The 19,916-nt window shown below is 38.9% G+C and overlaps 1 protein-coding gene across 1 annotated transcript in view; it reads left to right on the top strand.

Annotated features, from left to right (window-relative positions):
• Positions 1-19,916, top strand: part of ANKFN1 (ankyrin repeat and fibronectin type III domain containing 1) — a 217,027-nt gene that overhangs the window by 182,819 nt on the left and 14,292 nt on the right. The window contains exons 14-17 of the mRNA XM_036454373.2: positions 2,538-2,704; positions 5,306-5,456; positions 7,065-7,233; positions 17,263-17,429. Coding sequence (XP_036310266.1) covers positions 2,538-2,704; positions 5,306-5,456; positions 7,065-7,233; positions 17,263-17,429 — 654 coding nt within the window. The remainder of the gene's footprint in view (positions 1-2,537; positions 2,705-5,305; positions 5,457-7,064; positions 7,234-17,262; positions 17,430-19,916) is intronic.

The following is a 19,916-nucleotide window of genomic DNA, read 5'->3' as shown; positions in this document are numbered from 1 at the left end:
CTTTTTCTCCCTTTCCTGTTTCAAAGATAGGCGTATTTGCCCTTTTCTAGTCTTTAGGGACTTCCTAGTTGTCCATCACTTCTCAAAAATAATGACCTGTAAGTTTGTGGCCACATCTGCTTGTTCAGCAAGTACCTCCCCCCCTTGGGTGCATATCATCCATTTCTATTCATCTGAACACTTCCATTCTTCCTCCTCTCATTAACCATTTCTCTCTTTGACTACCTATTCATTTCTTAAAATTTCACCTTGACTAACACTCCTCTAGTCAACTACTCATCTGTGATCTGTTCTGAAACAAGATAAAAGATATTAAACTGTATGGAATTCCTGATATTAATAAGAATGCCTTCCTTCTTGATCAAATGAAACCAAATTTCTTTCTAGTCTCTTTTTTCACCAAATATCTTAAAAATTAGTTTTTTCCTTTTCTGTACTTGCTAATTATGTAACCATTTATGACCCCAACTGTGGCCATTCTTATTTTGTTCCTCTTCTGCTATTCTCTGTTCTGATTTCCACATGTTGAGTACTTATTACATATAGCATTAGCACTGGATAGCAAGGACACAAAGCAATAAAAAAAAAAAAAAAAACACAGCCAACACCATTAATTTCATAGTCTAGTTAAAAAAAAAAGAGCATAAAAGAAGAAAAATATAAGCTAAGTACTCCTTCCTGTATGCCAATAATGTCTCTATTATAAAATTCATTTCAGTATATTGTGATAATTGCTTATTCATCTTCTTGACCTCTTCAAAAGTAGTGATCACAGCAAGTTACCTGAAACCCCAATGTCTCCTGTAGAGCCTGGAATTTAGTATGCTTGACAGGATGGGACAAAGGAAATGATACACAATAGCATATATTAGGTATTGCAAATCGTTAATTTTATAGAGGAAAGACTACCCTTTCTGAGTATGGTGGCCAAGGGAGACTTCAATACCTCTCTGTTCCACATAGAATTTTATGCAAGTATAACATTTGCTTTCCTTTTCTTTTTCACCTACCTTACATTTAGTGGTAGCGATGATTCATTCTTTTTTTTTTTTTTTTTTTTTTTTACTCATTTTGAAAATCAGGCTAACCTTTGGCCTATAGGAATCTTTATAATCAGTTACCTAACTCACCACTCTTAATTCTGTTTAACTCCCACGCTGCCCAAATGTTTTAAAAAGTCATACCTACTGAGATGGGGGACAGGGAAGTTGTATTTCCAATTATATGTCAGTTATTTCAGTCATATAGGAAGCTAAAGTCACACCCTAAATAGTTCACTAGAGAACTTACAACATATAAAACATCCCTCTGTGCTAAAACAGGCTGGCACTTCCTGTCAAACCAACAACTTCATTCAGTCTCTGCTGCCTGTGGAATATTGTGATGTGATAATACAATGCAAATCTATTATAAGGTAAATTTTAAATCTTGTACAGGTACAGAATTTTGTGAAGCTAATGAAGATGATATGGAAAACTAACCAAATCACATGCAAAGCCTGTTACAATTCAACAATAGACCAGTTAACAATTGAAGAACATAAAAAGAACCAGTATTTTATAAGAGAATGGCATAAATAGCAAATATTTTAAATGCCAGAGGGGAAAAATATGAAACATTCGCAAACTCTTGAAAAAACTATCCTCTTTGTTTTAAAAGTCAAATGTAAGAAACAGCATTTCAGCTATCATACAATTTAGTCTAAAATTATGCCAAAAAAGAACCAATACTTGACTCTCTCTTCATTTTCAAATACATAACTACAACTTAAATTTTAACAAGATAAATAAATCTATTGTATTGCACTGTTTCATTTTTCAAGATAATCAATTATGCCGAAACCGGTTTGGCTCAATGGATAGAGCGTCGGTTTGGGGACTGAAGGGTCCTGGGTTCGATTCTGGTCAAGGGCATGTACCTTGGTTGCGGGCATATCCCCAGTGGGGGGGGTGCAAGAGGCAGCTGATCGATGACTCTCTCTCATCGGTGTTTCTGACTCTCTATCTCTCTCCCTTCCTCTCTGTACAAAATCAATAAAAATATATTTAAAAAAAAAAAAAAGATAATCAATTATATATTTTCTTCTACTTACTATAAAATCTTCATCCTATTTAAGTGGTGTCATTTAAAATAGACTTTTCCTGATAACAATTACCCTGAAATAATGAGGCTTCCTGTACTGCTTTATCAGCATTTACACTTGTAAATTTCTGTTTTCCCCCAGCTATACAATAAGCCCTCCAAGGACAGAGATTATAAATTCTAGTTTTCTTTAGTACCTGCCTCCGCTACCACCAGTACATTGCTAATCACAGCCCATACACCACCCCCAGTTCAGAAATGAGGAAAATAAGCATGTAGAATATATTAATAACTGATTACCTGACTTGTAGGACAAGTCTCCTGTAGGTAAGATGGTCTGTCCCCAACCTTCACCTTTAGTTCATGACATGTTGCACCTAAGAAAGAAAAAGGTTTTGAGATCGCCTTTCAATTAGTTTTTTATTTCTGCTTGGTTTTTTTTTTTCATCCAACAGGATATTCTCTCCTATCACAAAAGGAGTCATCAACGTCTCTCTCCTGGATTATATCTGGGTTATCTAAAGCTGTGTAGCTCTGTGGATCAGATCAAAGTTCTTGTTACCCAAAAGTTGCCCAACATTCTCTGCCATGTGAAGATCCGTGAAAACCATAACATTTCCAAGTAAGTTAAGAGGAGTTTGGATTTTCCTCCTAATGAAACAATGGCTTGAGTGATGGTGTAAGGAAAAGGAAGTGTTGAACTTCCCAATACAGTTTCTACAGTGAGATGTCTTCAGGGGCAGAGACCGAGCTGCATAATAGCATCAGGATAAGGAGGGCGGTGATGTTGGTGAAGGAACTGAGCCCATCTAAAGAGGGCACTATCCTTTCACTTTTCTCTCTTTATTATTAATGGTAAAACCACTGATGCACAACTGGTTAATGAGTAGGTGTCCTCTACTTTCAACATTAGATATTTCCAATATCTTTTCTTCACAATCTAATAAGTCATTATTTTTTAATATGACTATGGAAATGGGTTCTAATAAAGCATTGATTTCCCCTTAATCTTAAAGGGCTGCCCCTCCACCATCAGTATCCCCACCCCTAACCCTCTGGCCTGGGGACTCTGTATTTTTTCTATATTCTTTATGATTCTCCAGGGCAGAAAAGAAGTAACAAGGCTTGAGCTTCTGGAAATTCCTCTATGGTTTGGCATCAGGGTGAACTGCCCTGTTAGTTTTGGGAAGGTTGCCCAATCTTGGTAATCTGGCTCAGCTTTACAACTAGCCACTAGCAGGTCTCTGAAAGTCTACTGAATTGTGCTTGACATGAAAAAAAAAAACTGTTTAAAGGGAAAGGAAAGAATAAGAAAAAGAGCTCTCCAGAGTTTTCCAGGCTTTAGAATACAAGTTAGATACCCCAACTCTAATTATACCTATGGATTTATTTAACCAAAGGTGACTCTAATTTGGTCGTTTAAAATTTTGGCAAGTTGATTAACTATAATGTCTCACAACGTTTATTAAATACTAGTTGAGCACAATGAAGATGATGATGATAGTCTCTTCAAAGAACTCACTAGCTGCCATATTCTCTTCTTTCACTTATCAACTACACCTAGACTTTAAGTCTGCCATCTGGTGGTCACTTCTACAATCAGCATTAGTGATCTCAGTCCTTCCCAAGAGGTTATAACACTCATTTGTAAGTTGACTCAGCAACAAATACTTTCATCCATTTTCTTGATTTGTGTCTTAAAGGCTTAGACTCTATATTTTAGTGCTTATACCATCTACTTTCCCCTTTCCAAGACTCCAAGTTTCATTTTTACGGGAGATTCCAGTATCCTTCACTCTGCCAGTTCCATCTCCCTCATCCTTAGCAATTAAACTGGTTAACCACTAGATATTTCATGGTATTCCTACCAGTAATTTATTTTCTGATTTGATTATAGATGCTATTTTAGCAATGTTCTCCTTCAGGTTTTGTGTATACTTGTGCTACTCAGACTCCCTCAGTTAGTTTTCAATATCCACGATGAGAGAAAGAAACAGTTCCCAAGCAGGTTCTCAGAGATTTCAATTATTTATGAAGCCAACAGTATGCCCAGACTGAAGTGAGATTTAATTTTGAGTTTTTTTCTTTTATTGGGATAAAGAGTAAATTTTCCATAGTCTTTTCCAGTGTGGGAATTGAAAGGAAACAGATATCTTAAAAACAGAAACTTTTCTAAGAGGGTAGCTGGTTAAGAGAGAGTGTTTTCTGATGAAAAGCTTATGTCACAATCAATTTCATTTTCTGACCCACAGATTGGAGGCCAGGCTGGTACAATCCATTGGGGAGAGCCCTCAGAGGGTTTTCATGGGAGTGGGAACGTATGTTAGCACCTCCTCTCTTTCCATCCCCCAAGAGGAGGGCTTTCCTTTCCTCTCTAGCCTGCTCCTGAGAGCATATTACTGTTCCCTGAAGAGTTAGAAGAAACCCAGCCAACTGAATATGTTTAGAGACTTGTACTAAAATACCTGTGGAAACAATGTTACCCAAGTGGCATTTACCTTGATCTTCTCAAGCTCCTTTTGAAGAGGAGCCTTTGGGGGATAAACCAGTGTGCTTTTCTCCCATACCATTCTTTCCCTTCCCTTCTGCATGACATTTGGGAAAGTTCAGTAGGAAGGATTCTAGAGCATACAGAATAAAGACGCATATGACACATATGACTACTTGAAAGGGGATGGAAGCACTGATGTGTGTTCCCTAGTTCCTTTTATTAGAATTGTCTGGTGTTCCTGTTTGTGATTCTCCTCCTACTTTTGGAAGAGGAAAGAAACCAAAATAGTCCGCATGATTACCACAGGCCAGGTTTGAAATGTGCCACGTGATTTGTTGCCTGAGTTGGACCAGAGTCCTGTGGTTACTCAATTGCTTAATTAATCTGTGGCAAGATGGAGGGTCTTAGAATTTACACAGGCTCTTCAGGGAAAGGAAAATAAAGACAAAATATCTAAAAGCTCCAATCTCAAAAGGTAAAAATTAAAAACTAATACAAATTAGACTTGTTGCCCTGTGGTAGAGGTGGTATGGAAGATGAACTAAGCTGAAATTAGAAAAAGCTCATTTTAAACTCCATTAGGGTGGCTAAAAGTTCAAATAGCATAAATTGCATTAAGTTTTAACCACCAAAAATTGGTTACCCAGGTTCTGGACATACACACTAAAAATGTTCTGAGCTGTGTTCTGAACTTTTGTTATATTTCTAATTTTAACTTGACTCAACATACAGAGAGGAGTGGGAATGGGTCCAAAAGCTTTCTGGCTCTGAATCTATGGAAAGTGTGGATCATACTTCTGACTGCCCCATGCAATTGTTCTTCTACGAGCTCCAGATGGCAGTGAAAGCTCTCCTTAAGCAGATCAATATACCTCTACACCAGGTACTAGTCTTTACCGTTCTATCTTCCTTTAGTGGCGAATGAAAACTGCACTGTGGCATAAAACACAGAGGAATATATATATATATATATATATATATATATATATATATATATATATATACACACACATATATATACACACACACACATACATACACACACATACATACATATATATGTATATATATATATTTCATTTTTTTCATTGATTTTAAGACCACTTTGCACATATAAGCACTTCGAATTTGATGCCTACAGACTACACTTCTGCCCCTTTTCTGTCACTTCTCTGTGTTGACTTCTTCTTAGACCCCACTTTACTACATGGTCTGGTCAAGCAAGGAAAAATCACTGGCTAGCCCACCTTAAAAGGAACCAAGTTTCAACTTCAGGATAGCATGAAGCAAAGAAAATAAATACATAAATAAGTAAGCCTACAGTTAGATGTACAAATGATTTATCTAAGAAGACCAGTGGTAATACAATTTATAGCAATGGCCAAGGTTATGCTGTATTAACTTTCCACAGAGAATTTACTGTCAAAATTATTGTCTTTAATTTTAACCTCTGCTAACAAGCAATTTCAATAAAAGCTGTTGGCATAGAAGAGAACAGTAAAAGTTTAATTAGCTCTGTCCAATAAGTTAACATGATGTAACATTAAATTATTTATTCTTTTATTTATTTATTTATTTATTGGCCTACCTTCACCTTCTACTCCCACCCAACACACACACACACACACACACACACACACACACAAATGAAACAAGTTTACCCTGTAAACAGGAAGACTATTAAAGCAGTAACTGTCCTTTTTTAAATAACAGAGAGACAACCATGTATTGGCCTCTGACCCATACAGGCAGGGGATAGAGTACAGACTCCAAGAGTGTTCTTCCATTGGGCTATTACTCCGATTCTAAGTTAATACTGCAAGGCTAGTCCTAACAGCCAACACTGACAAAGAATAAATTACACAAGATGCCATAAAGACTCTATGGGGCAAATGAATTATTCCAGGGGTGGCCGTGTACTGAGGGAAAAAAACTACCAGGTCTACTTGTGACAGTAGATACTATTAAAGGGTTTCTTGGGCTTAGCAGGTTTGAAGCAGCTCATATTTCATTGGTGACTGTTGGGCTACATATACATGTTGGGAGAAGGCTGCTTAACTGCCTAAGAGTGCATACAACATTTTTTTTTTTTTTTTTTGATTCTTGTAAAATTTTCTCAGTCCTTGGCCTGAAACTACATTTTTCCCCCTTAACCAACTTAAATTGAAACTAGTGGATTTTTAATTCAATCCATTTTTGTTGCTTCATGTAATTATATTCATCATTTTGAAAAGCCCACAGAATGCAATCATTTTCTACTTTTATAAGAAGCATAAATGTTGTTTTCAGAGTTTATGTGGAACATTACTGCCTTAAATCTTGATTTTATATAGCATTATTAAATGGACTGAACCCTAATATTTATGTTGTATAAAAATTCCAAGCTTGAAGTCGTGTAATTTTGTTAGATGTTTTATGCCAGTTTGGTGTTGTTTATGTAAGTGCCATGTTGTAACTCTCCTATTTTTCCTCCGCGCGTGTCCCTCTGCAGGCAAGGAACTTCCGCCTCTACACACAGGAGGTGTTGGAAATGGGTCACAATGTGTCCTTTCTTCTCCTGCTCCCTGCCTCAGACGACGTCTGTACAGCCCCAGGACAGAATAATCCTTACACCCCACACTCAGGGTTTCTTAACCTCCCTCTTCAGATGTTTGAACTTGGTATAGTAGCTTGTTTCACCTAGAAATATTAACCCAACCTCCTTATAATAAAATCACAAAGTTATATCTGTTCCCCCTTGTCCCAGTGGAGGGTCAATAAATCACATGATGGCTTTGGCAACAACCCTTCCTAGAACTGTGTACAAGTCTGAGAGAAAGCAAAGCTCCAAGACTATGTGCCTGAGCAATAATTATTGAAATCCAGCTAAGGCCCAATGGAGAGGAGGGAATTCTGAACAGAAAGTTCAGTTATCATGCTGCAGTTCTTGCCTCCCCTTTGCTTTCTTAAAACATAAATACAAGAACTGATGTTTTCATGAAAAGCACTTCCCTCCCTCCCTCCCTCCCTCCCTCCCTCCCTCCCTCTCTTTCTCTCTCTCCCTCCCTCCCTCCCTCCTTCCCTTCTTCGCTCCTTCCAACAAGGAAAAAAATACTGAAATTAAAATGTAGAGTGTATATCACTTTGAAGAAAAAAAGTCTATAACTTTAAATAGTGCTGATTTATTAAATAGACTTTAATATTAAATACACTCTAAAATTCTAATAGACCATTTGATAAACTGACAAGGTCTCCCAAGAAGCAATACTGTAATTATACTGTGAGATTCTGAATAGTGTGAAATCTTGTCCTGACTTTCAGAAATGAACAGCTTGGGCCCCCGTTTCCTTATTTTTGCAGAGACCCTGCTGCCCACTGAGTGTGTGAATAGGGAGGCTTTGTCTCTTCCCTACGCTGCATCTTGTAGCAGGCCAATAAGAGGCAATTAGCAAGAGTTTCATGGGTTCAAATAAATTGTAGGATTTATGGAAGAGTGAGTGACTAGTGGCTAGAATGGAGGCAGACTCTTTTTGGGATTGCTCCCGAGCCACCAGATTTAGAAGCAGACCAGGCAACTGCCTGATGTCTTGTTCTAAGACTTGGGCATCTGAATCTGAATTTATCCTTTGAGGATGAATGGATTAAGCCTCTCAGTTTTCCTTGCGCCAAGTAGTTCAAAGGCTCAAAAGCTGATGAACAGCAATTATTATTTTTCCAGTGAAGGAAAAGTTATTAAGAGAAGGCTGAATCAGACTTGCAAACTGGAGCTTGAGAGTCCTGGGTCGTCTGCAGTATGGCAGTGCCAATCACTTAACCTTTCTGTACCTCTCTGTGTCAAATGACTGGCCATGTCACTCCCAAGAGAACTGGGTGTAAATATAATTATTTAATGAATTCCCCACCCAAAGAACATTAGTCCATGATATAACTGTATTGTTGTTATGAAATATAATTTGGGTCAAGGTATTTCAATTCAAGTCACTAAGTATATATACTGGGGCCTAATGTGGAGATGCAGAGATTCGTAAGACAAAAGCTCTGTCCTCACTAGGCTTTTAATTCAGTGGTAGGAGTAAAATAAGAATACAAATAATTATTGAATGAGGTAAAATGTGCCAAAATCACCAGCAACAAGTGATATTAAAATAAGAAAAAATAAAACTCTTATTAGGTGGAGCAGAATGAGCAAATACATGAGAATATAAGAACTCACAAAGAGTGAGGAAAAGATAGTCTGGCTAGATCAGAAAAATAATGAGGACATCATGTCCATAAAGCTATATGGATGATATGGCCATACTGGGCAGTATCTTAAAACTCAGGCTGAAGAATCTGTTTAAGATGGATTGGAAGCTGGGTTGAGGGGGAATAGTTCAGATGTTACTATAAAAGTCCAGTGTTAAGATACAAACAAAACCAAATATATACTAAAGGCTGGTGCACAGATTTCGTGCACTCAGGGAAAGGTCCTTCAGCCTGGCCTCCATCCCTCCCGGCCTGGGAGCCCTTGGGGGGATGTCCGAGGGCAGCACAAGCAGAGTGGGTCCCACCACCGGTGTGCTCACCAGCTGTGAGCCCAGCTTCCAGTTGAGCGGCACTCCCAGCTGTGGAAGCACACTGACCACCAGGGGGCAGCTCCTGCATTGAGCATCTGTCCCCTGGTGGTCAGTGAACATCATAGCAACCGGTTGTTCTGCTGCTCAGTCAACTTGCATATTAGTCTTTTATTAAGTAAGATATAACACTGGGAGTAATCAGTAAGATAGGGCAACTATTTGAATGAGAAAAGGTAAACTCTAGAAACTTCTAAAGTATCCCCATAGTTTTCAGCCTCAAAAACTGTAAGATTATTGCTGCCATTACAGGAAGTATGCAAATCAGAGAAGAAAAATGTGATGTTTTCAGCTCAGTATCTGAGTATTTGGCAGTAGCAACACAGGAGAGGAAGCTGGGTACTAAACCCAGAAATTGACCAATATCTATTGATAACATCTAAAGCCATGAAAATGAATGATTTCCCATGGATAGATAATTGATAATTAACAGGGAAATGAACTAAGGAAAACACTTTAGAGAAATAACTAGGAGTTCATCCTGTGTGGAATGATCATTATTGTTCCATAATTACAGAGAAAAATACATGAAATTCATTTCCCCATGCCTCAGTGGCTTTGGTGGGAACACTCAATGATTTGGTATCAATCATAATGGTATATGATTCCCAAAACCAAGTCCTAAAAGTTTCCTCTCTATTCTGTTTTCTGGAAGGTGAATGCATTGCTATTGAGCAGCCAAACTTTGTCCTAGTATTGTTTCTATTTTATGGTTCACTTTAGCCATTCATTTGTTCATTAATAAATACTTAAGTAACTTGCTATGTGCCAAGCACTATTCTAGGTACTGAAGAATCAGCACTGAACAAACTCTTCATGGAATGTTCATTCTAGTGTAGTATACAAATAGTAAATCAATCAACAAAAAAATAATATTGTAAATGTCAGACAGTAGTGAGGGCTATAAAGAAAAATAAATCACGGTATGGGACTGGAGTAAAGTAACAGGAGATACAATTTTGTACAGGATGACCTGGGAAGGCCTCTTTGCAAAAGATACATTTGAACAGAGATCAAATTTGCATGCAATGAGAACAGAAAGTGCAAAGGCCTTAAAGTAAGAGTGTGTCTGACTAGGACAGTGGTTGGCAAACCACAGCTCACGAGCCACATGCTACTTTTTGGTCCCTTGAATGTGGCTCTTCTACAAACTACCACGTGCAGTGCACATACAGTGCGATTGAAACTTCATGGCCCATGTACAGAAGATGGTTTTCAGTCGCGGTTTGCCGACCACTAGGCTAGGAGATCATTGTAGGCAGACTGTAGTGAGCAAAAGCAACGGAGATAGAAAATGAGATTAGAGTCAATATGGGCCAGACCATGCAGTACATCACAGGCCATGATGATAATTTTAGATTTTACTGTAAGTGTGATGGGAATCCAATGGAGAATTGTGAGCAGTAGAGTAACATATTAAAAAGCTCTGCAAAATCTGGTAGTCCCCGTCCCCCACATACACATACACACACACACACACACACACATAAAATTTAAAAGCTTAACTGTGTTTAACCTAGCATTTTCCAAAATCATTTGACAATGACTGGGACCATTTTTGGCATGGCACTTACTAAAAAACCAGAGCAAACACACTTTAGGATATGACACCTTAGAACAGTGGTTGGCAAACTGCGGCTCTCGAGCCACATGTGGCTCTTTGGCCCCTAGAGTGTGGCTCTTCCACAAAATACCATGGCCTGAGCGAGTCTATTTTGAAGAAGTGGCATTAGAAGAAGTTTAAGTTTAAAAAATTTGCTCTCAAAAGAAATTTCAATTGTTGTTCTATTGATATTAGGCTCTGTTGAGTAATGAGTTTGCCGACCACTGCCCTAGAACAATGCTTTTCAAACTTGAATGTGCATGAGAATCACTTGGAGAGCCTGCTAATAAATCAGATTCCTGAAGCCCCCCTCTAGAGAAACAGAGCTGGAAGGTCTGGGAAAAGGACTGGACATGTGCATTTCTAACAAACTCTCAGCTGACACTGATGCTGCCAGTCCATGCACCACACTTGAAATAGTGCTGCCTAGAAAACAGAGGGAAAGACATTTTAGGAATTTACAGAACTAGGGATTTGGTTAGCACAGTAACAGAATCCAACAGTGCTTATCTTTTTGACCTGCCTACTTTTCTTAATATTAAAAGCAATGTAAGACCATCAAATACTATTCTTCACCTATGAAAACCAGGCCACCAATCAAAGCCTGGGTCTCAATAGTTCCTAACTTTAATATGTTTTTCCCCATATTAAAACATACCTTCTTACCCTCCTGGTCCCCCTTTGTTATATCATTGGTGATCCAGCTGATTAATGAACACCATGTAAGCTTCCAGGAAAGACCACTTGGACAGGCTTGGTTCCATTGGCATACATTAATCTATTAGTCTTTTCTAGGGATCAGGAGGAAATGTTGGCAGTAACAGGAAATTAATGCACCCTGGGACAATGCTTACCGTACTTCAGCACCACCAGCAACAATTTTTAAAATATTGCTGGGCCTTAATAAGAATCTTATCCCCAAGTAATCAGAGCTTCCCCAGAGATAGATTATCACAGCCCACTAAGCATTTAATAACATCTTCTATAGCAATGTCTAAGAAATTGCTATAGTGGGCCTAAGCCCTTCTAAAAAAAATACTAAGCAATTTTTACTTTTTTCTTAGAAGTAGGGACTCCTTTCTTCCCTAGAAAGGTACAAAGTAAAAGGTCAACACATACACTAAGCATTACTGAGAAAGAGAACGTTGTTGGACATTCAACCCGAACTTATAAAACTATATTGACAACATGGGAAACTCAAACAAAGCTTGAAAATGTGCAAATTATGCACATATGTAAATTATAATAGAATAAGCATTACACTATATCTCAGTTTGACTAGTGTAAGCCATCCCTGCCCCAATGGAAGTATTTGAGATTTGGCAGACTGACCATGTTTCTGCCAGTGGCCTTAGTGAATCATAAATAACTTGCTAACCAGCTATGGAAAACTGCATCTGGGCCTATTCCAGCACTAAATAGATCTAGCAAGGACAAAACGATAAAGAGCTTAGCCCTCTGCATCCTAGAGTAAAGACTAGGCTGGGGCAGACCCATAAAGTGTTTCTCCACAGAGTTAATTGTGGGGGAAAGAGACTGTTATACAGGAGGATGTGAGATCTCTGTGAGTAGGGCTGAGCTGAGGCAAAGAGGTACAGTTCAGACCTACTCCCCCTCCACAGCCTGAGGGCTGACACTCCCCTATCCTCTGGATAAAAGCAGGACAGCACTCCTCTGCAGTAATAAAGCATGTGCTGGGGGCTGACAAAGGTCACTATTTATACTGTTCCAGAAACAAAAGGAAAAGGAGAATCATGAGCCCTTAGAAACTGTCCAGGGATGTGGCCTCTTGAGAATTTGCCTAGCCTGCACTAAGGAGTCTGCCCTGCCTTGACCCTAGTGCAGTCAACATTGACAGCAGTCCTATGATTAGGAAAGCTAATTTTTATTGATTTCCTTGGGTCTATGATTCATACTGATTGGACTACCAAGATTAAAAAACTGGAAAACTGGGAGATTTCTTTTTTTAATTTGAAGCCCGGTATGTATTTCATATTTCAGTGCTGGGCTGCATCCTTCATTCAATAAATATTTACTGAGTTGCCTCTATGCCAAGTCCTATGCTGGGGCTGGAATAAGGACATTAGTAAGGCACAATCTTCCTATCAGAAGCCTAGAGTCCAGTAGAGGCTGCAGACATCCATACCAATAGTCCCAATACAACCAAAACACTGTTGTAAGAGATAGGCTGTTGAATTTCAGAGGAAAGACACCTAATCCTTTCTTACAAAGATAACATATGAGCGAGGCCTTGAAAGATAAACAAATATCCAGAAAAATGAAAGAAAAGGCAGAGCAGAAAAAGAAAATCATTTTAAGCATAAGGATCAGCATGCACAAAGACTTGGAGACCTGGGGAAATGGAGCCCAAGTAAGTATATTCTTAATAGCTCATTGTGACAGATGCTTAAGGCATCTGAAGAGTGACAGGAGATGAAACTAAAAAATAAAAACTTCCAAATCACCAAGAGCTACTTATGCCATCCTAAAGATGTTAGACTTTATCCGATAGGCAATGGGAAGTCACTAAAAGATTTAAGAAAAGGAATAATATAATTTTATCAGTTTTTAGCAGGTCTGTGAAGGATGGATTGTAAGAGAACCAAAACACACACACACAAAGAGCTGAGACTAGAGGCAATGAGACACTTAAGAGAGTGGAGTTGTCCATGTGGACAATGATAAGAACCCAAACCCACATTGCCACAATAGGGATGTAGAGAGGAAAGCAGAGGCAAGAGGATTTTAGGAGTTAAAATCAATAGGACTTTGTGATTGATTTAATGTGGTTGAAGGGCAAGATGGAGGAGCCATAGAGTCTGAATAAGGTGCTGAGATGGATAATGTTGCCATCTACCAAAATAGGAATTATGAGGGGAGGAACAGGTTTGGGGGAGGAGAGAGATGATGAGTTCAGTTTGACAAATGATGAGTTTTGAGGTGCCTGTGGGATATCCAGGCATTGAGCCTAATGGAATCCAGGCCACAGACTTACAAGAAATGGCACAGCCTCAACCCTCATTCCTGATGCCCATTTTTCATGATTTAGAATATCATTCCTAAATTTCAACTGTCAACTCATTTACTACCAGGAATCGTTAGAGGGTCATCTTGTGCCCAAGTTCTTTCTGACATGTTGGCAAAGAATCATGGAACTAAAAGTGACCCAAGAGGTAATTTTGCTGATTCCTTAGCCTCCAAACTAGGCTATATGACCCAGACTGATTAGAACTTATACTGAGTTAGAGATCTTTAGTGAGAACATTCTCATCTCAATCCTGTTCTAATAATCTACCCAATGTCTCATTCTTCCTGGAAGGATAGTATAGAGGAGTGAATAAACATTAATTTCATATCTTATATGTGTCACATGTTGTGCTGGGCACTTTATGTATTTTATATTACTTAATCCTAGGAAGGCATTATTATGCCTGACTTAGATATGAGAAAACGGAGGCTCCCAGAGGTTACATGCCCATGATCATATAGGTAGTGAGCAGCAGAACAATGATTCAAACCCAGTTCTGTCTGATACCTAAGCCTGAGTACTTTCCACTACTATATTCCAATATGGCCTCTTATGTTGGTGCCAATTGCATTTTATAGTCTGTCACTATCTTATATTGAGAAAAGACAGAGACAACGCCACAGAAACTAAGTCTTACTTTGTAAATTACTAACAAATTAGTAATGTGGCCCAGATAATGCATTGCTTACCCTTTACCATTTTGTCTGTAAAATGCATGTGATTCACATTAGAAAAGAATTAGAAGCTTCCCGTCTATCTTCCCCTCTTCAGTGATGGCTACCAAATGTATCATTGCTAAACCACAAAAGACTATGTTAAAGTAAAATTTGTTACAGTAACATTAAAGGCTCTGGATAAAAACCACTAGGGCAGGAAAGTGCAGCGTTGTATATGAAGTCTCCTCATAGGTCACTGTGGTGAGTGGCACGAATGGTGTGGGCACTCTGAGACCACCCACTGATCCAAGACACCTACCACAAGAAGACACAAGAGGAAACTGTGGACTCCCTAGTGTTTTAGAATTTAGATGAAACTGATATAGTGCTTCTTTTAAAGAAATTCTTTAGTCCCTCTCCCTATCTTCCAAGTCATATTTCAGAAAGAAGGAAAAGGAGAGGTTTTTTCTTAACAACTTGGTTTGAAAAGGCAGCCTGTGAGACACCTCACTCTCTTCACTCCCCAGCCAATGAGAGGGCATCTGTCAAGAACTAACAAGATGTAACCCCTCCTTGAAAGGTATAAAGAGACATTCAGGGAGCTACAAGTGCTAAGAGGAAGCTACCAAGTAACGGTGACTCTTTCCTGAAGACTGTCAGTAAGTATCACCGACCTGGAACACATCCTTTAAAACAGGAAAATCAAGAGCACAGTGAGAGGGAAAGAAGAGACTTAGGAGAAAAGGTCTGCCCTCTTCAGATTTGTACATTTTTTGTTGTTGTTCAGTCAATAATCATTAATTGAGAAGCTCTAATGTTCCAAGTTTTGAGGAAATGAAAATTAATAGGAGGCCTGGTTCTTGCCCTCAAAGAAATCAATTTAATACCAAGGCAGTCAAGTAAACACGTAATTACAATAAAGATAAGTGTCCTGATATATTTGGAAACTAGTGCTCTAGGAGTACAAAAGAGAAAGAAACTAATTTCTAATTGTGCTTGGAGGGGAAGAGGTAGGTGTCATTGAAGATTTCACTGAGAAGACATTCAAATATCAGATGAAGCTGACCCAGAGGTACTTAGAGAAGGGGATTTGAGGACAAGGAAAAGGCATGTTTAAAAGCATATAAGTACAAAAGGACTTATATAAGTTCAGCCTGACCAAAGTCTAGGGTCAGTGTGAGTGGAAGTGGGGGATGGAAGGTGATGCAAAATTAAAGACTGAAGATAAATTCAAATCCTAGATTGCAAGAAACTTTCCTTATGGCTATTAGATGTTGAAATTTGATCCTGGAGTCAAGAGGGAGCTCTATGGCCATTAATCTGGGAAAAGTAGATCATTTAGGAGGAACTCAATAGTTGGTTATTTACCAAGAGGTTGTATGAAATCAGTTCTTCTGTGTGTAAGACAAGTGCTAAAGTAGAGGAAATAGAAAGGAAGGATCTGACACTAGAGAGAAAAATCAACCACCAAATCTGAGACTACCCGAGTAAAAAAACACGTCCTTGAAATGTGCACAGCTGGAGAAAAATGGGCCACTGAAGCCCTCACCCCATTCTTCTCCTCCACTTCCACCTGAGGAAAAACAGAGCAGGTTACCCTCACACCTACCTGAGATTCACTCTAAGAGGAAATCAAGCAAGGAAGCAGGCAGCTGTAAGAAGGGAAATGTAGGGTCATAGAGATTTCTCAACATGCAAAAAAGTAGGGCTTCCTCACTGAGGTGCAGAGATGACCAGATGCCCCATTTTAAGGTCCTGTGGTTTTTAGCTTCCTTACTAGGTCGCACGAATCAACAGTGAAGAGGCCTAAGGGAAGTAATTAGATCTTCCTAAACTTCCTCATCGAAAGCCAGAATGAAAATGCTTCCACCTATTTATTGCATTATATCAACATTATTTCCAAAGCATGGGACATACTGATAGAGGTCGTAAGTACACAGAGTGAGGTTTCTAGAGAGTGAGTCTCCAAATTAAACGATGCCAGGAAGACATTGGTACTACGCTATCTGAATCAGGATGCATTCCTCATTCCACTGGCATCGAAAATGGTTACGTGATCATAGCCAGTCAGAAAAGTATGGAGAATCTGACCATCTCAGGCTGTCTGCAGCAGGCTGAGTCCCACACTCCTGTCTCCCTCCTCCATGATGGACATGAAGATTAGACTGTTGACCCTGGCCTCTGGCCCACTGTCTTTTGAGGGAGGAAGGCCAAGTCTGTTGGAAAAAAAAAATATATGGTCTGTTAAGGCTTCCACTCTTATCATCCTTCCAGAGGAGCAGAGGGGCAGGAAGAGGATTAAACCCATCAAACTAGATCCTTAGGGAACTTCACCAGACCGGCATCTTCTGGGACTTCTGGCCTTGGAGAGAAGCAAACAAAACACATACTGGAAATCAGACATGGGAATCAAAACTAAATTTCAAATTGTTGCTTGGCTTTTTTCTTTAAAGTGATAAGCAAATTCATTTCTCCAATATATAAATAATTTATATATGATATACACATATATATGTGTATATATCCTCAGCCCCAACTTTAGGGGCTGAGCATCATAAACTGCAGCTTGAGCCAACCCCATTTCCCCATACCTTTCCAGGACTTGGTAAACCTTAAAAGGGAATACTGTCTGACTAAAACCAGACAACTGGCTCCTTAAAAGCGCATTTATAATTTATTTATGGCTTAATATTTTCCACTGATAGGATTAATAAATCATGTTTTCATTCAACTTGTTTTCTCTGAGGTATGAATTTCTCTATTTTGATACCAGATCTTAACATGTTTTATTTTGCTTGTCCATTTTCCAGTTCACTTTTGCAGCTACAGGGAGAAATTTATTAGTCTGTATTGCCGCCTTTCTGCTGTTGTGGAGCTGGATTCTCTGAATACCCAACAGTCCCTGAGGGAAGCGATCTCAGACAGCGAGGTTGCAGCTGCCAAACAAAGACACCAGCAAGTTTTAGATTTCATTCAGGTAACAGTTTGTTTCTTATGAGGTGAAGGGAAGGAAGAAAAGGCAGGGTGGGGATAAGAAATACGTATGAGAAAGAACAACCATCTGGGCTAATTTAAAGACCACAGTGTGCAAGGAGCCTGGTGATTTGGTGAAAATCCAGAAGTCAGGGAAATGTGCATTTTGAAACAAAGGCTTAAGAAAAAGCTAGAGATAAATCACAGCTAAGAGCTGCATCAGCCACTGTGGCGAATAGCAGTGGTTTCCCATAGAGAGAGAAAAATCACTGCCACAAGAAGTAGTGATCAGATTATTATTCTTACCTAGTAGCCCACTGACAAATCCAACAGAAACATTGTATTAATTCTTACCCCAAAGAAAAAGAGAAGAAAATGATCCACTATTTTATGTTAACCCAAATCACATTGGACTTAAGATTCCTCATGCTTTGAACTTCTTTCTCACAGCATTTTGACACTCTGACACTTTAATGTGTAGCTACAGAGGTTAGAAAAGTGTATTCCCTGTCCATGGTCTTGTCTGGAAAGACCTTATAGTAACCACCTTAGGGTCTTGTGCTAGAGGTACTAACTAGTCACCAAGAAAATGTGAATTTGGTCTTACCTTGCCTCTAAATCCCTTGGACAAATCTTACGATCTTTCTGCCTATAGTTACCCAATTCACAAAATGAGTACAATAGCTCTGTGATAAATATCACTATGATAAATATTTATTTAACATCCAGTTGTCAGGCACTGTAAGGGAAATACAAAGTTGAATTAGGCATGGTCCCTAACCTTAGAGTGTTTAAAATTCATTAAGGGAGACAAGAAATGTGTATAAATACAATTTGTAAAATGAGTTAGGTGCCAACAGAGAAATTTTTTTAAAAGTTCTGTATCAACAAAATGAACTTACATTTGTGGGTATAAGAGAGTTTACCATAGAGTAGGGGCGTCGAACTCAATCAGAGAAGGGGCCAAAATCTAAAATCCAGCCTAAATCGCGGGCCGAATGGTTTACTGAACAGTCATAAACTGTCATTGTGATGGAAACGCAGCGGAGTGCAGTGATGACAGCGCGGTGCGGGCCACATTGCAAGGCCTGGCGGGACGGATTTGGCCCGCGGGCCTTGTGTTTGACACATGTGCCATAGAGCATGTAACTGATATCTGAGATCTGAGCTGGGCCTAGGGAGATAGGTTAAACTACTGAGCTCCTCCCAAACTAACAAACAGCCTGGGTGATTGGGGAATCCAAAGAAAAAGTATAAACAGACAAGGCAGAAAGTACAGAAAAAAATAGTACTTGGGAATGATGAGTAGTCAAGATAAGTTGGGGAGGTAGTAAGAAACAGGGAAAAAATAAAAGTAGCAGAGATTAGATTACAAGGGTTTTATTAAAAGCCAGTGTAAGAAATTTGCACTTTATTCTGCAGACAGTGGGGACCTGGCCAAAGTTTTGGAGAAGGTAAATTATAGGTTCTCATAGATGTTGAGGACAGATTCAAGCAGGGCAGAATAGTCCTCCTGGGTGCAGAGGTGTGGCCATACTTGCTGTTTATATTAAGCATCCATTCTCAATGGCCATGCTCACTACATAATTTGCATATCATTCCTGGATTTAAGGAGAAGACTAAGTACAGAGAAATCACATACAAAGCTATTAGAACCATCCAGTGAGAAATAATGATGATCTAAGATGAGAAAATACTATGCACTGGGCAAATAAGTTTCTCTAACTCCCAACTTCCTCATCTGTAAAACAGGGATGATAATAACAACACTAGCTCATAATGTTACTAAGAGAATTCAACAAGAAAATCATGTAAAGCACTCAGCAAAATGCCTGCACATAAGTATCTAATAAATTATATATTCATTTATTCACTCATTAATAAGAAGGGAAAATGCTTTGAAATATAAATATGTAAGACCTGGAATTTATTAAGTACTCAGGAAGAAGATATTGTAATTTCCTTGCAAAGTGGTAAGCAGGCAAATCCTATCCAAGTCCTCTCATCCTGTAAATGAGGTATCTCAGGTGACCTCTCAAACTAAAGAAATAAACCTTTTAGGAAGTTGTTTGCTCTCTTGACCTGAGAATGTACCATTTAAAAAATCAAAACATTTACATCATTTATTTTATTTCCAGTAAAAGTAGAACACAGAAAAAGGTGGGGGTGGGGGGTGTAGGGAGAATGAAGCATAAGGAGAATATGAAAGACTGGCTTATCTTTTGAACCTAATATAAGGGACAGTGGAAGAGAATAAGAATAACAACCAGAAGTCAATCAACATACATTTTTAGTCTGTAATCTTCTGATAAACCTTTCAGTATGGAATAATTCATTTGATCCTCAAGGGCTTCGATTTCCTCACTTGTGAAATGAAAGGATTGGACTAGATCAGCAGTCGCCAACCAATGGTCCGTGGACCACTGGTGGTCCATGAGGTCCGAAAGGTTGGCAATGGCTGGACTAGATGACTTCTAAGGGCCTGGTTGAC

Source organism: Pipistrellus kuhlii, unplaced genomic scaffold (genome assembly GCF_014108245.1).
Source record: "Pipistrellus kuhlii isolate mPipKuh1 unplaced genomic scaffold, mPipKuh1.p scaffold_m20_p_28, whole genome shotgun sequence".
NCBI classification, from domain to species: domain Eukaryota; kingdom Metazoa; phylum Chordata; class Mammalia; order Chiroptera; family Vespertilionidae; genus Pipistrellus; species Pipistrellus kuhlii.
The sequence above is the reverse complement of the archived record's forward strand: the minus strand, read 5'-3'. Positions and strand labels throughout refer to the sequence as shown.